The 17,042-nt window shown below is 34.2% G+C and overlaps 1 protein-coding gene across 1 annotated transcript in view; it reads right to left on the reverse strand.

Annotated features, from left to right (window-relative positions):
- Positions 1-17,042, reverse strand: part of CDH10 (cadherin 10) — a 196,570-nt gene that overhangs the window by 18,466 nt on the left and 161,062 nt on the right. Inside the window, 5 exon segments of the mRNA XM_037799311.1 lie at positions 4,346-4,388; positions 4,391-4,419; positions 4,422-4,483; positions 8,520-8,773; positions 10,210-10,397. Coding sequence (XP_037655239.1) covers positions 4,346-4,388; positions 4,391-4,419; positions 4,422-4,483; positions 8,520-8,773; positions 10,210-10,397 — 576 coding nt within the window.

Here is a 17,042-nt window from a genome sequence, read left to right on the forward strand (position 1 = left end):
AAAAAGGAGAAAGGAGATAATTACCTAAACAAACAAATAAAAGAGCAGATGAGCCAAGGGACAGTAGCAATCTAATAAATGATCTCTACCAACATGGGCAATGAATAATAACATTTACTCTTGTGAAATTTATCTAACTTGCTTTATTTATCAAATTTTTTTGTTGTTTTTTTAAGTGTGAGAAAGGCTGAATTACCCCAGAAAAAACATATTCTTAATCCTCATACAACTTCCTGTGGTCGTAAACTCATTATAAATAGGACCTTTTGAAGCAGTTGTTGTAATGAAGGTTAGGCCCAACTGAATGAGTTTGGGCCTTAATCCTATTACAGAGAGTTTATGTAAAGAGAAAGCCACCTTGAGGAGCAGAAGTGGGAAGTCAGTGGGAACTCTGAAGAGTAAGGAGAGGACACCTCCATGTGACAGGACAGCCATTGAACCCCAAGGATTGCTGGCCAGCCGGAAGCTTCCTACCCCTGGAGGAAGCAAATCTTCCAGCCTTCAATAATGAATTCATGCTGTTTAAGCCAATCATTGGGTGGTACTTGTCATAGCTCCCGGGAAAATAAGACATAAGGGAATAATGCTTGTCATGTACAATTAGGGAGTTCATAACTACTCAAAATATTTTATTTTCCTCTTTTTTCTATGTAATTGCAATGTTACTAAAATAATGAAATCAGCACTTTTAAAATATAACGTAGAGAACAGATTACTCAGCAGAACATTTACAAGACTGAAGTAGTTTAAAGGAAGGCAGACAGAATTCTAAATCCATTTGAAGTGTGTTTACCTTCCCTTCCCCTTTCCAAGGGAAAACTGAAAAAATCTGTTCTTCAACACCCTTCTTAATTTCTACTCGGGGTCTTCTAACCCTTGGGTATTCTATTTTCAGAAATTCTAATTTCATGTTTATTTGCTAATGTATTGCTTCATATTGTTCACTTGTTAGTGTGTCATAAGAGTTCAGGAACTGCTCTGAAAGGCCTAATCCACTGCTCATTCCTTATGTGACTGGCCAATGTACTCCATATCTCTAACGCCTCAGTTTACTCAATAGTCATATGCATAAAATAGAACCACCAATCCCCTAGAGTTATTTGGAAAATTAGATGAGTTGATGCTGAAAAGATTTTATCACAGTATGAGTTTGACAGTAAGCACTCAATATGTGTTTGATGTTTATCATCTTCATTATCACTACCTTATCTTTTTGTCTACCTAACATTGCTTAAGAAGTTATGCTTTCTCCCCACAAATCCACACAAGTTAAAAGCCAGTTAACTAGCTTAACTATACAGTTCATGTTAAGGTCTGAATAAAAAGGGGTGCATTTCAGAAGAAGTGGAGAAAGAGAAAAAAGTAGAAATTACTTTACTCATATTTTCCTACCTTCCCCATTCTTAGACCCTTTGATATGACCCAAAGGCAAAGTGCTCATTTACAAATGAAGTTTCAACCTCCTGAAGTTACTTGTTGCTATGGAGAAGATTGGAAAGGACGTTTAGCAAACTGCCTCTTCCATATTTTCTAGAATGTGTTCTTTAACCTACTTACATAGTTATTGGGCATAAGCAAAATATTTTCTTTCAATATAAACTCTGAACATAATAGTATCTCTTTTGTCAGTAGCAATTCACTTTCCAATGTGAACTGAAGCCTTTGACAGAAAAACATCATATCTAAAAATTTGCTCTGTCAGTCCTTTTCCCTAGCATGATATGGAGATGCTCTAGCCTCTTCACAAATATCTCAGGGCTCTTCAGTTCAAGAGCTAAATCCACAGGGATAAATGCCCTTTGTAAAGCACCAGGCCTGGAGTCATATTCAAAAACCATTGCTTACACTAATCTTTTTGTTGGCAGATGTTGCAGCTTATGTATAAATAACATTATAAAGCATTCCAAGGAAGCATAATACTGAAGAGTGGCTGGCATATCTTTACCACCTGAGTCTTCCTCACAGCCATCAGAGAAATTCCGCTGTAGCAAGAATGCATCAGCAAAAGAGATTTTAAAATGTATGCCCTGAGGTCAAAGCATGCCTATTGCATCCACAGGCTTTTCCATCTAGAAATCTCTGGATTTAGAAAAATGCAGTTCTGTTACCTGCTTAGGGCAAGAATTTTCACCAATAAGGAACTACAGCTAGAAAATGAATTCCTTTAATCTATAAACTTTGCTCTATGGTCCCCTGAATTCATTGAAATGATAATAGTTAAATTTTCAGTAAATTTTTACAGAAGCTGTTTGGTTTCTAAAACAAATATGTTCTACAATCCCAAATTTATCAGGTCATTGATTATAACCTTAATTTTAGATTTTTGTCCTCTGCATGATATTTTTAAATATTTCTTTTAAAGAACTAAAAGAGAAGTTATCCATGGTATAGTGCATGAAATAATTACCTGGATTGCTACTTGCCATGTGATGTGATATCTAGCTGTAGAATGTAGAATTAAACTGTTAGAGGCAGGGCTGAACACACATTGGCAAAAAGTACATGTGTACATCGTTCTCTCCTGCTCAGATGTGGTATATGTGTGACACACTTAGGATAAAACCAATGTTTAAAGTCTAGTGAAAATAATTGCCTACATCCTGTTTCCCTTTCATCCTCTTTCTGTTTAATACCCGGAACAGCCTAATGGGACCCTGACTGCTTGTGGTTTGGCAGGGTAGGCATTCCGGCACTTAATCTATGGACTGATTCATTTAAGTGCAAAAAATAGGTTTAGCTCTTAAAAAGAAGAAAGTAATTGGCCTAACTTTTACAGAGTCCTAATTACTTCAACTAGCTTAGAAGTTAAATTTCTCAAAGTATCTGAAATGGGAAAATGCAATTCCCTTCCCATTTGGCTTGAATAAGGATCTCAGATCCAGCAGGGAGCACAAACAATCAGGATTATGGATTGGTCAAATAGGATCATGTCACCCCAGATGTGTCCATGGAGTATGTCTAATTGTGATGATATGGAGATAGCCATAGAAACAAAAGCTTTCTTTTCAAGAAAAATGCAAAAATTTTCACTTAGCCTTAAAGGGTACAGCCATCTATTATCTCACTACAGAGAAACTGGATTGATTGTATGCTGCGGTTCATTTGTGCTTCAGAGCCAGATTTAGGAAAGCTCAATCCAGTACTCCATCTAGAAGATTTGAATTCATTGCTGATGACATGCCTAGCACATTTCCATCCTCCTGAAATACTTGGTGATTCCGCCCCAATGTTCTGCTTTCTAAAGCTTGGAATAATTAGTTCAAATAACTTGACCTTGATATTTTATTCAGCTTTGTATTTCAGATCTGGAATTTCTGGGCTTAGTTTTCACTCTGATTCGGTACCAAATTAACGCCTCTTTTTCCTAACAGTTCAAGAGTTGCCCTGCTCCATGTACATCATAGTACAGGACCAGACCACAAACAAGTTGACTTGTGTGGACAGAGCTGGCTTCATGGCATGTGACCTGTGCAGTTGCTCACCGCCTTCGGCGTGGAAAGGCCCTGAACTTGTTCTAATGCTCTGCTGTTACCATTTTATGATTCTTAATAATTTTTTAACAAGGGTTCCCACATTTTCATTTTGCACTTGACCCCACACATTATGTAGCCAGTCCTATATGTGGGCAGGAACTTTTGCAATTAGACACAGATGTTGTTTTGAATCCTGGCTCTGCCAGTTTCTACTTGAATGAAATTTTGCAAATTAAGTACAGAATTAACTATTGGATCTAGAAATTGAATAATTTTACTACTTCTGGCTTTGTAACTTTGGGCAAGTTACTAAAACTCCCAGAGCCTTAATTCTTTCTTTATTAAATGAGTTTAATAAAAATAATAGCAGGGAGAAATGAATTTAAAATTCTTCATATGATACCAGGCACATAGTGCTCAGTGTTAACTATTGTTACTACCAATATGGACCTCTTTTTCTCATTTGTAAAAGGGAAGTAATAACATCCACCACATGTTTGTTGTTAAGATTGAATGATATAGTATATACCCAGCATTTTCCAAAGACTCTAATTGATAGTGTCCATGCAACAAATTTTAGTACTTTTTAACCCCTCAGTGTTTTTAATTTTTCCCCAAATGAGAATATCTCTATTACTCAATTTTACATCATTATTCATATTTTATATCATCACTATTAGTTAATATTAAATGTAGATCTCTGGATTCCTTGGTATAGAAATTAATGGAAAAAAAAGGGCAGGTGTTGAGAAGACTTTTAAACACTTGTATTAATATTGCAATTCATGTGTGCAATGAGAATAAACTATTTTAACACAAAATAATACCTGAAAATATATATTAAAATGCTATATACATAAAAATTGACTCACTGATTTCAGCAGCTATAACAGTAAGATTGTGCCCATTGAGAACAGTTCACGATCGAGTGGCTTTGATGTATAAGAGATCCATTTCCAGAATGTATGTTAAAGATCCTGTCAAGGTCTGTATGGCGATCCAGGGAAAATCTGAACATAGAGGACAAAGAAAAATGCATGGCAGTACATGGATGGTTTGCAGTAGAAAATGATGAAATGCAAAGACACACTTATCACTAACAATTTCAGGAAAGAACATAGTGTCTAGATAGAATATAGACAGTTATATTCATTTATCACATACATACACAAACACACACACCCTTTCCAAAGCATAAATTGGCCCTTTGTTCCTACTTCTGATGTTAATCTTCTGAATGTTTGTGCTATTTAAGTCATTATCTATTGTCATATACATTTAGCTTACTTGATGTATTTTATTTCCAATATAGTTTGCATTAATATGAGGTTACTTTATCAACTGATTTTACTTCATTATTGAAGACTGTAAGTATAGAATTTCTATAAGGATCTAATGCAAAAGGTCATTTCCAGAACCTAAGACCTTTTCTGTTTGAGAAAATCAGAGACTGCATTAGTTTCCTCAGAGTAGTAGAAACTCAAGTTATTATATTATTTAGTAACTTCATACTATGATACCCATAGTATAAAACCCACAAGAAAGTTCAGTTTCTTAACCACACGTGCCATTATAGAATGTGTAAGTTTTAACTAGAAATTTTTTTAAATACAGAAAACATAGGGGTAAGAATTTTATGTGTCTAGCAAAGTCTTAGCATATGTACGAAAATCTATGCTGCCTATTGATTAGAGGTATTGTTTGGGTGTCATTATTTTAACACCTAACACATTTATCAATTTGGGTTGATGTAGTTGGGATAATCCCAATTATCTTTGGGATTGACAGTCAAGATTTAATGCACTCATACCCTCCTCTGTTACTTTCACTCCTCAATCCTAGTTTATATATATTTTATAGTGCTTGAATTACCAGGCTTTACCCTCATGTCTTATTTAATGCTCCAAAAGTAAAAACCAAAAGTAAAAAATAAATTAAACAAAGCAAACCAAAAGCTACAAGGCCAACATGAGCCACTACTCTCATTTATTTTAAGGAAAATAACATAAACTATAAATTTTAAATTGTGTTTTGAGAGTAATAATGCAAAATAATAATTTAAAGATTCCTTAAAATACTTTGCTCTTCTGGTGTTTCAAAATTTGTATAATTTTTCCAACAATCTTTGAAATGTATGGTTCTTGCATCTGATTTTGAGTACATTGAATTAGAAGAACAATTCAGTGTGTTAGAATATCTGAGTGAGACATGAGATTTTATGTTTGCATATTGCTTAACTTAAATTTTTATTTTATATCAACTCTAAAGAGAACAGACCGCTAATTTTAAAATCTCTTTAATAAACTCTAGTTCTCTCTGTTAACACAATGTGAATTCTGTTTTGGGTTCAAATTACATGTCCTACCATTCACAAATAAAGCAAAACATTGTATTGCTATGTCTGAAAATAATTTTTAAAGTCCATCTCCCAATGACAAAATTATTTTACTACTTAGAGAATCAACATAAATTTTACCTCCTTATCAGAGTTTTCCATGATTAACCAAGATAAAATCTATCTGTTTTCTTCCATCCTCAAGCATCTTATACCATTCATCTCTGCCATCTGTCACATGGCATTTGGCATTCATTTCATCTCACATTTCAAATGGGAAATAAAACAAAAAACAAAACCGCCAAATACCATGCTTGGATTCTAACAGGCACTCAAAGAATATAATTTTAATGTCAAACTGAATCTTCTTCCCTAGTAGACTGAGACCTTTTGAGAAAAATATTAGTATCTGATATGGTCTCCATAAATATTTATGAAATATAATGAAAGAGCAAATGACTGGATTACATGGCATTTTGGAAAATATTAATTTCCTAGTTGTCTAGAAATATCACCTATAGTTCCAATATTTAAATTAATTCATAGCTTCCACTATCAAGAACCACTGTCTTTGAAACTCCATTATATGTCTGCTTTTTCTTAAATATTTCCTGTTGTTTGGTTTTAAAAACTAATGAGGAAGTTTAGAGGATTCTGTGGCATTGTCTTGAAGACACAGAAAGATTGCAATTCTTTTCCAGACATGTTTTACAAGTCTCTATTGATGAAAATTCTACATTTTAACTTTCATTTTCCTTTTCAAATTCATTTCCAGAATGTACATTTTAAATAAGTCCCTTTGATTATTGCATTAGTGTCCACCAATATATAATGTTAATAACATGTCTTGTATAATCCAACTCATAAATGAGTTGTATTAGCAAAACTACTTTATTTTTTGATACTATATTTGTTTTTTTAACTGCGTGGTCTATCAAAAGAGTAACACACAAGAAAAGGCACTTGCATTTTCTACATTGAGTTAGTATATAAAGTATACACACTTCATGGAATAAGTGCTGCTATTAATGATGGATGAAGTCATTCATTTCCTTGCATATGATGTATATAAACAGATTCTCCCTCTCTAAACCTTAGTTTGCACCCTGACTTAGATATTTTATTTTTTTGTTTCAAAAATTAATATATTATATATATAATAACCATCGATCTACATAAAGGACGAAAAATCTATTTCACTGTGTGGGGAGATACCTTTATTTTACCATTTAAAATGTCATTACATTTTATTTAATTATTATCAAAAATGATTGAAAAACATTCATGTCATTAAAAAATATATATGACCACTTTAAAATCAGGAACATAGTACACAGCCTGCTAAATTCAGTTAGGACCTCTGCCAAGGAAACACTAGGGAAGTACTCGATGAAGAAAATTAAATGGGCATATTGGGTATTTAAAAGCCTCAAAGGAAAAGTAAAAATCCAAGGAATACAGCAATTTAGATGAAGATAAAGGGATTGGGCAGGAGGCATTTATGAGGAAGTCATTCTAGCAGATAGCAACTCTATACGATTATTATGTTCATGTTTCTAATGCCAATGCATAACCTCAGGATGCCATTGTGTGATGCTGTGTATAAGAATAGCAAAAAGCATAGTATAAAATTATGTAAGTATCATATGTAATGTATTCATATAGATGTATATATATACTATGACTTCACTTGAAGATGTGGCAGAACCTACAGAATTTTCAACTCTATCTTTAGCTGGAATTCCACTGCACATACAATTAGAGGTTCCCTATGGATGTGGCTTCATATTTAGAAGTCAGATGAAAGAATTCTCAGCAAACGAACAACAGCCACTTGAACACATACCTGAGTGGTTTATGTAGAACCATGGCAAGCAAAATCAGCCTACTAAGAATTAGGAAAGTGAATAAAGACCAGACTACACTGTGGATGAACAGATTAAAACTATGAGTCATTTTGATGCTGAATATTGAATATAGATATCTGGTTTTCTTGAAAATGAAAGGAAAAACATCTCTGAAAACTTTCAGTCTTGCTCATTTCATGTATTCAGGCTGCCATAAGAAAGAAAAGTGAAAAAAATAAAAAAATAAAACTGAATAACTCTGATATTTCTAGAATGTTCTAATATTTTTTTGAAACAGTATATGTGTGTGTGTGTGTGAGAGAGAGAGAGAGAAAGAGAGAGAGAGGGAGGGAAAGAGAGGGAGGGAGAGGGGGTGGGGGAGAGATCTTTCCTTTTTTGATGACAGAGATGTAAGGGTAGTTTCTAAAATCATTATACAGCCACCTTGCAGCATTATTGTAATTGTGTTCTCTTTAATTGCTAAAACTTCTCTCAACATCACATATTATTTAATAACCTGAAGTCACAAATACAGTAATTGGAAAAGTGTAGCTGAATAGTGTCCTTAAACTGCACCAGAGGTTAGAACTACAAATCCCTTAAGGAGACAGCAGCTAACACAGGCAAGGTTTCAGTCAAAAGGGCATGATAAGAACTCGAGCAAATCGGAAAACTTGTGCATGTCCTGCCCCCAAACATTCAGAGGCAAGTTATTTTAAATACCAGTGGTCACCAATATTTATGTACAACTTATAGAAAGATTCTTGCATCTTTCAAATGTATTAACTGTTTTAAATGCAAATTCATGAGCTCTATAACTATTCCAGCTCCCTATCTTTCCATCACAGACATAGGCATAATTACCTAATGAAGCTAGAAGTAGAATCTGGGTCCCTTGCCATTACAGTGCCAATGATCGTGCCCACTTCAATATCTTCATGGACCTCAAACAGGTAGGAAGATCGGCTAAAAACAGGAGGTTCATCCACATCTTCTATAGAGATTTTCACAATTGCAGTGTCTTTAAATGGTCCTAGGTAATAAAAACGTGGATCCACATGGGTATTTTCTGCTTCAACCTTCAGAGTATAAAGTTTTTGGCTCTCATAATCAAGTGGCTATATAAAGAAATGAATCATCAAATTAGAGTGATTTTTTTAAAACCTTGCTGAATCCTGTCAAGTTTCTTAACTATAAATAAAAAAAGTAATAAAATACATAATCTCTATAAATCAATTAGGATACAACTTTCACTTTTTATATATTCAATATGTAATACGTCAGACAATAAAAAATGAGCTTGTAAATACTGTAAAAACTGGGAAAGATATTAAAATCCATCTCTTACATAATGGACTGGTGGATTGTGTGTAGGTTTGTCTGTGTATGTGTGTGCTAAGATGTTTCCTAATGCTAATCTTCTAAGCTCAAAGGTTCAGTAATCTTTTTAAATTTATGTTGTGATATTTAAATCAATTTGAAGGGTACTACATAAACTATATGAAATTTTGAAGAGTTATATTAAACATTCAAAATAAGGAAAACCTTGGAAAACCTTTGTAAAGAGAAACAGTTGACAGCTATTTGGTAATTAGGTTACATTGGGAAACAAAAAAGGAACTTAAATATTGAAATCATTTAACCGTCAGAAGTATAAAATCCTGTCCCTAATCTCACTCACTCTAAAAGTTTTGCTAATAGAAAAAAGACATTGTTGACTCAGATTCCCTCACTTCTCTTTTATCCTGAGAAGGGGAGATTCTATCTGCATTCCTGTCTTACTTCCTGGTCTTGAAAAACAACAAGAAAATTGCTTTCCCCCTTGCTGAACACTGTTCATTTAATAACAGTTAGTTGTGTAAGTTGTGCTTTGCAATAGAATCCCAGAGTAGTTTCTGTGATTAACCAGTGTCTCAGTGGTTATTTTACGAATGTAGGGTGTGCATGACATTTCATTAGGACCCACATTTTAAGGTGCCTTTTTCTTTTCTTATGCCGATGGTACTGACTCTGCTATATAAAACTGGTTACCTTTAAACTGTATCCCCAAGCATATGTTAGCAGAAAAGTTTAATTTATCTAGCAGAAGGGAAAATGTGAACAAATAAATTACGTTCCAATCCATGCTGCCTCTTTTCATTAGCAACTCTAATTATTGCTCTATACATCTGGAAAGACGGCATGCTACTTTTTATGCCTCCAACTGGGAGCCTATGTTGCCATTATTAGCTATTAAACAGTTTGTTTTTTTTTTTTAAGAAAACAATGTTGTGATGGGGGGCTTTTATTAACACAGCGCAGAAATCTAACCATGCATATACTAACTTGGTTCTAAAATTTTATAAAATCTCAGATTGATTCAACCAAGAAAAAAACATTTGGTCAACATTTTCAAGGGCTGTTTGCTTTTATATTCCTCTTATTCATGCATAATAAAAATTAAATTTGAACATAATAGCAATATTTCTTAATGGATAATGCATGAGTGAATAGTACATAATGAAATCTGTACTCTCTAACCACACAGATTCTGATTTCTACTGATGCAGTGCACCTTTTTCACAACTATGATGCCTTCCTGTGTGTCCTTCTCAGTTAGGATGTCAAACATATCAGTCCCATCACCATCAATAATTCGGTATTCTACTTCAGCATTTTTCCCAATGTCAGCATCGGTTGCTTTTACACTTCCAATGGCTGTGCCAACTGGGGAGGATTCAAGAACCCGAAGATGGATGGTGTCTGTAAAGAATAGAGAAAAGAATATAGATCAAGAGATGGGTGAATAAAAGAGATTTCTCAATAAAATATTGAAAGGTGAAATATTTATTAGAGAATAGGATAAATTAAAAACTCTACACTGGATGTTAACTAAGTAATCCTTTAGTTACACATAACATGGATAGCCATAAATTAAAGTTAATGGAAAAAAAATAGACATTTGAGGCTTGGTATGCAGATATTATTATGAATAATAAGTACCTGCCTCTAAAAGCATTAAGAACGCTCATAGCAATGAACATCTCTTTCTTCCATTTGCAAAAATATCCACAGATGAGCTTATATGTACTTATGTGTGTTTATATAAATTTCTATTTGTTTTTACTTTGTTGTATTTAGATTTTTAGTTCTCTTAGTTTATTACAGCTACAGGAAAAAACATTACAAAATTCCATGAAATCAGCCACAGTCGTTAGGAATCCTATTTCTGTTTGTGACAGGAGAAAGAAAGGATAGTCTATGGGAGAAATATGAGGATGCTCTTCACACTGTCAATGTAAAAGCACTAAATTCTGACAAACTTCCCTCAATTCCAGAGCAAAACAAGAATTTATCTAAGCTCCAGGTGCTCAATGTGCTTCTATCTTAAACAACCCCTATTGCTAGTAAGATTTATGCTTTCGCACCTGATCATAAACTACATATTACCAACAAATTAATCGACCAGAAGCACATTTCTGATTATAGCACCTTCTTCCTCGTAAACCTTAAGTAATTCTCCTTAATATACATGATTAAGTCCACACCTCTTAGCCAGCTATGCTCTTGCCTCAGTATATCTTTGTTAATGTAGTCCCTTTAGTCACTTCCACAAAAGATTTGCACCAAACTGGACTTTTCAAAGTTTTCTGGTCAAAACTTAACATCCTCTACCTTTCTATATATTTTATCATGCTATTTCCCTCACATAAAATTCTTTCCCTACTACCCTTGTGATCACTACACTGCTTACTAAAACTGAAAAAAAAAGACATCTACACCCATTTAGTTTTGTCAGTCATTCCCCAGGAGTCATCATTAAAACTCATCTTCCTTCACACTCCAGTTAGTCTCTTCACCTGTAATGTTGCTTCTTTTTATATTTTCATCTCTATTTTTATTGCTGGTATCACACCATTGGAAATAATTCTCATCTTATTCCTTAATACAGTCACCTTGTTCTATCTTCGTCTTTGCTGTTTCTTCTTGGAACATCTACCTGCTGTATATTCAAATCACTTGATCTCTCATTTCCATCATGGGTCTGCTCAACTCTAAACTTCTCAGAAGCTTTCACCAATAACTGCATTGAAAATAGGTCTCCCAATCATTCTTCATACCACTTATCACTTCTAGCCATTAAGTTAACTTATTTGTTTGTCAGTACCATGAGGGTGTAATAAAAGGCAGGTAGTTTGTAATTTTCAATATTGTATCCCATTGTGACTCTTTGAGTATAGCAGCCACTAAATGAATAGTTGCAATTGGATGAATGAGAAGCTTCCTAACTAGTTTACTAGCTCCCTTCCTTAGCCAAATTTAATCAATTCTCAACCATTTCAATCTACACTGCAGCCATATTATGCTTTTGAAAATGTTAATCTTATCAATAATCACTGAGAACTTCAAAACTTTTCTATGTCTCCCATAGTACTTAAGATAAAATAAAACAACTTAAGAGGGCTTTATATAGTTTGGCTCTTGTGTCTTGGCATTTTCTCTCTGCATTAGTAATTGCCAGTCACATTGGTCTTCTTTAGGTTTTACCAACATGCTAAGATCTTTCTTAACTCACTATTTAATATACTTTTCCTCTTTATGAAAGATTTCCCTGAAATCCTTTGCCTGGTAAACTTTTACTCTTCCTTTTGATGTATATCTACTATACTATGCTTCTAGCAAAGAACTTCATCAACCCTATCCTAGTTACTGCAAGAACTTTCTAAAAGAATTATATCCTATAGTACCAACACCTTAATCAAATCATTTATCAAACATTAGTAACAGTAATCATTCTAAAATACAAAAATGATACCACCCCCTACATAAAGTATTGTGATGATGTTTTAGTGATGTTAGGATGCAGTCTTAATTTCTTCATTTGGATAGAAAGTCTTGTAAACTCTTGCTTCTGCTAACATTTTTAGTGTCAGTATCATCCATTTCCAAATCTAGGGCCTATGTGAAATCCAACCACACTAATGTTTTCTTAATTAATGATCAATCAGATAAAGAACTGTAAATACATAGAATATCTAATAAAACAGATACAAATAATATGATTTCATAGATAAGTGTATAATACCATTACGCACCATCTAGAGAATACACACTCTTTTCAAGCAGGCCTGAAGCAATTTAACACAATCTGATCAATTACTAAGTTATTAGGCACGTTTTGATGGATTTTAATAAATAGTTATCTACCACAATCTCTGACCAGGCTGCAATTAAGTTAGAGAGTGATACAAAAAAAGATAACTTCCAAATAATATACTTGGAGATTTAAAATTGACCTCAATATAACTCATGGTTCTAATAAGATAACAAATTCAGGGGTGAGAACACCTACGTTTGAAAATATTAAAAAAAAAATTAAAATTTAAGGGGTGCAGGTAAAACGATACTACTTCGAGAAGATTATTTTATAACCTTTTATGATTGTTTACAAAGAAAGACAAGCTGAAAATTAATGAGCTGAGTATTAAGCATAAGAAACTGGAAAAGAAGCACATAATAAATCCACTGCCAAAGCAAGAGGAGATAATAAAGACAAAAACAGAAATTAATGAAGTAACAAACAAATATGCAAAAAAAGAGGATGAAAGGGCCAGTAGTTGATCCTTTGAAAAGGCTTATAAAATAAACATACATCTGGCAAGATGCTCATGGAAAGGGGAGAAAAGGCAAAATATATTATTAAGAATTTATAAAAGAGGAATACAACTGCAGATAATGTAGAGATTTAGAAAATCAGAGTATATTATGAACACATATGTCTTAAAACTGAGCATTTAGCTGAAATGTCAAATTCCTAAAAATAATTAGAAATATACTAAAACTTGCTAAAAAGCATGATTTAAAATTACCTATCTTCCTAATAAAAAAAAGCTAAAGTAGTTATTTATCAAGAAACATTCATGGAACAAATGATTTTAGTCTATGCAAACTCCTCTAAAGTAAAGAAAAATGGATTCACTAGAATCCAGTCACTTACTCCACAATCCTGCTTTCTTCCCTATCCTAACTCATTAAATGAGATGAATATAACTCTGATACCAAAACCAGGCAAGAAGAGTTCTGTGGCCCTATAATGTGGGCTAGAACCCAGGCTCTACCACACACAATGGTGCAACACTTTGCAAGTCGATTTTTATTTTTAACTCATAATCACTAATAAAAAGCTTAGTTTTTCCCAAGCACTGTTATAATCACATTACATGTAATAACTAATAGGATATTCATAACTACAATATGAGGTAATTAATATTTTATCCCCATTTATTGGTCAGAAAATTCAAACACAAAGACATTAGCTAACCTGCCCAAGGTTCCACACCTAATGAATTCAACACGGAGCACACAGGCTTCTGAGACCCTGGTCAGTTTCGTCCACCATAAAATTTTGTTATTATTAACATGGAGGATGGAAACCATCTACATAGCAACTCTTTATATTAACATGGCTTTAATATTACAATACTACATCAATACAACTTTACTATTCCATGATACTCTTGACCTGGAAGATAAAAGAGGGAAATAAATCTAGGGTTCATCTCAGAATCTTCCTGAAAGACCCAACAACTCTTCACTAGAATCCAGTCACTTACTCCACAATCCTGCTTTCTTCCCTATCCTGAACTAGTCTATCTTGATCCTACCCAATCCCAGCCAAATTCCATGAATATAAAGGACACATTCAGCAGCCATCTCCCAGCCCTGACCTATCCCCCTCCTTTTCCCCTCTTGTTTATGCGCAGTTGTTTGTTATGTTTCCCTTCTTGCCTGTTTCCTTGCAGGTATTTGTTGTTTGCACTCTAGTTTGCGTGCATGCAGGTATTTGGATTATGTTTTCATTTGTACCTGTTTGCATGCAGGTGTTTTTTATGTTTATATTTCCCGTTAAATTTTTAATCAGTCCCAGTTGCTTGCCAGGGCACAAAGTTTCCTCATTGGCATTTCATCCTACCCCCCTGAAGTATTCAAAAGTGCAGCACTCAGTCAGTGCAGGTGTTCCTCATCTTCATGCAGAGAGCTGCTGAGCAGTTGTCCTCCCTGAGGGACCGCCAAGGTGGGATCTTTTCCCCTGCTTTTTTGGACCCTTTGCATTGTGAAAGGAATAAAGTGGTCATTTACTGGGAATCTCTGTTTTGCCTGGGCCTGTGTTCTCACTACACACACTAACACACTCCAACCTGTATTGGGCTTAAACTAGTCTTCGAAATTGCAGTAAATGTCTCATTTGCCCTTCACCTTCTGAAATGATACTGAGATTGTACTGCTCTCCTTTGTTGTGTGCTAAGCAATAAATTCAACTTTGCCTTATCAGTAGTTAGGTGGATGATATGAACATAAATAAAAAATACTCAACACAATACTAGCAACTGGAATTGTGTAGCATATTTAAAAGATTATAAACCATGACCAGTGGAATTTGTCCCAGGAATGCAAGCATGGTTCAACAAATGAAAATCAATGTAATACATCACACAAATAGAATGAAGGACAGATCTACATGATTATCTCAATAATGTATTGGAAACATATTTGACAAAATCCAGCATGCTTTCTTAATAAAATACTCAGAAAACTAGGACTAGAAGGATACTTTCTCAACATGATAAAGCACATTTATCAAATACCCACAGCTAAAATCATACTCAATGGTGAAAGACTCACACCATATACAAAAGTTAACTCAAAATGGATCAAGGACCTAAACAAAAGAGCTAAAACAAAAAACTCTTAGAAGATAATACAGGGGCAAATGGAGATGACTTGGGATTTGGCTATGAATTCTTAGATACGACACCCAAAATACAAGCAACAAAGGAAAATATAGGTAAGTTGACTTCATCAAAATTAAAAAAAAACAAAACTTTTTTGCATCAAAGTACATTATCAAGAAAGATGACACCTTACAGAATGGGAGGAAATAGCTGCAAGCCATATATGGGATAAGGGTTTAGTATCCAGAAAGTATAAAGAATTTTCACAATGTAACAAGCTCATTAAAAAAATGGACATAAAAGGACTTTAACAGAGATTTTTCCAAAGTGGTCAATAAGCATATGAAAAGATGCTCAACATCATTAATCATTAGGAAAATGAAATTCAGAACCAAAATGACATACCACTTCACACCACAAGGATGGCTATTATTGAAAAGAATAACAGAAAATACCAAGTGTTGGGGAGGGTGCAAAGAAAATGGAAGTCTAGCACACTGTTGGTGAAAACGTAAAATGATATGGCCACTTTGGAAAGCAATATGGTGATTCCTCAAAAAAAGTTAAATATAGAATTACTTTATGAACCAGCAATTTCACTCTTAGGTATCTATATCCAAAAAAAGTGAAAGTGAAAGTGAAAACAGGACCTCAAACAGATACGTGTTCAATAATGTTTATGGCAGTGTTATGCACAATAGCCAACAGGTGGAAACAAACCCAAGGGTCCATCAACAAATTAATGGATAAACAAAATGCAGTATATACACACAATGGAACGTTATTCTCCCATAAATAGGAGTGAAGTTATGAGACATGATGAAACATGGAGGAACCTTGGAAACATTATGCAGAATGAAATAAGTAATGCAACTAAGGACAAATACTGTATGATATATCTAGAAAGAATAAATTCACAGAGTCAGAAAGTAGATTAAAGGATGCCTGGGGAGGGTTGTGGGAAGGTATGTGGCGTTGTTTGCTTTGTGGGTATAGAGTGTTTATAAACAAAAATTTTAAAATATAGATAAATAGATGGTTTCAGATAAGCCTGGTGATCTATATTTTTAGATACACATATTTTTAGATCTATACTTCAGAGCCACAGGCAGCTTCAGTCTCTAGGGTTGAGGGATCGCTTTTGACAACCACAACAAACATGATAAAGATGATTAGGCATTGTTGAGTATTGAATCATGTTCCCCATAAGACATGTTGAATTCCTAATCCTTGATCCTATGCTTGCAGACTCATTTGTAAATTGAATCTTCAGAGATCCTATTTAGATGAAGACAATTTGAATCAAAGTGCAAATCTAGCAGAGACCCATAAGACCAAGCAGGAGTAGTAGAAGAAAGAGGGAGAGACAGAAAGAGACAAAGTGTCCTGTGACAGAAGCAGAGGGCTGCCAGGAAGCCACACCAGCATGCTACAGACTTCAGAGAAAGCATGGCCTGCTCATACCTTGCTTCTGAACTTCTAGCCTCCAAAATATGGAACAATGAATTCTTATTGTTTAAGTAAACCAAGGCTGGTAGTCTAGGGACTGCATGGAGAAGCTGTCTATGGACAACAAAACCATTGAACTTTTGGTAACCGGGAGGAGCCCTTTTCACTGCTTCTGATCATACCTTTCTCCCTCAAGTGACTTTTACAAACTGAGAGACATTAATAG

The sequence above is a fragment of the Choloepus didactylus genome, chromosome 11, assembly GCF_015220235.1.
Source record: "Choloepus didactylus isolate mChoDid1 chromosome 11, mChoDid1.pri, whole genome shotgun sequence".
NCBI classification, from domain to species: Eukaryota; Metazoa; Chordata; class Mammalia; order Pilosa; family Megalonychidae; genus Choloepus; species Choloepus didactylus.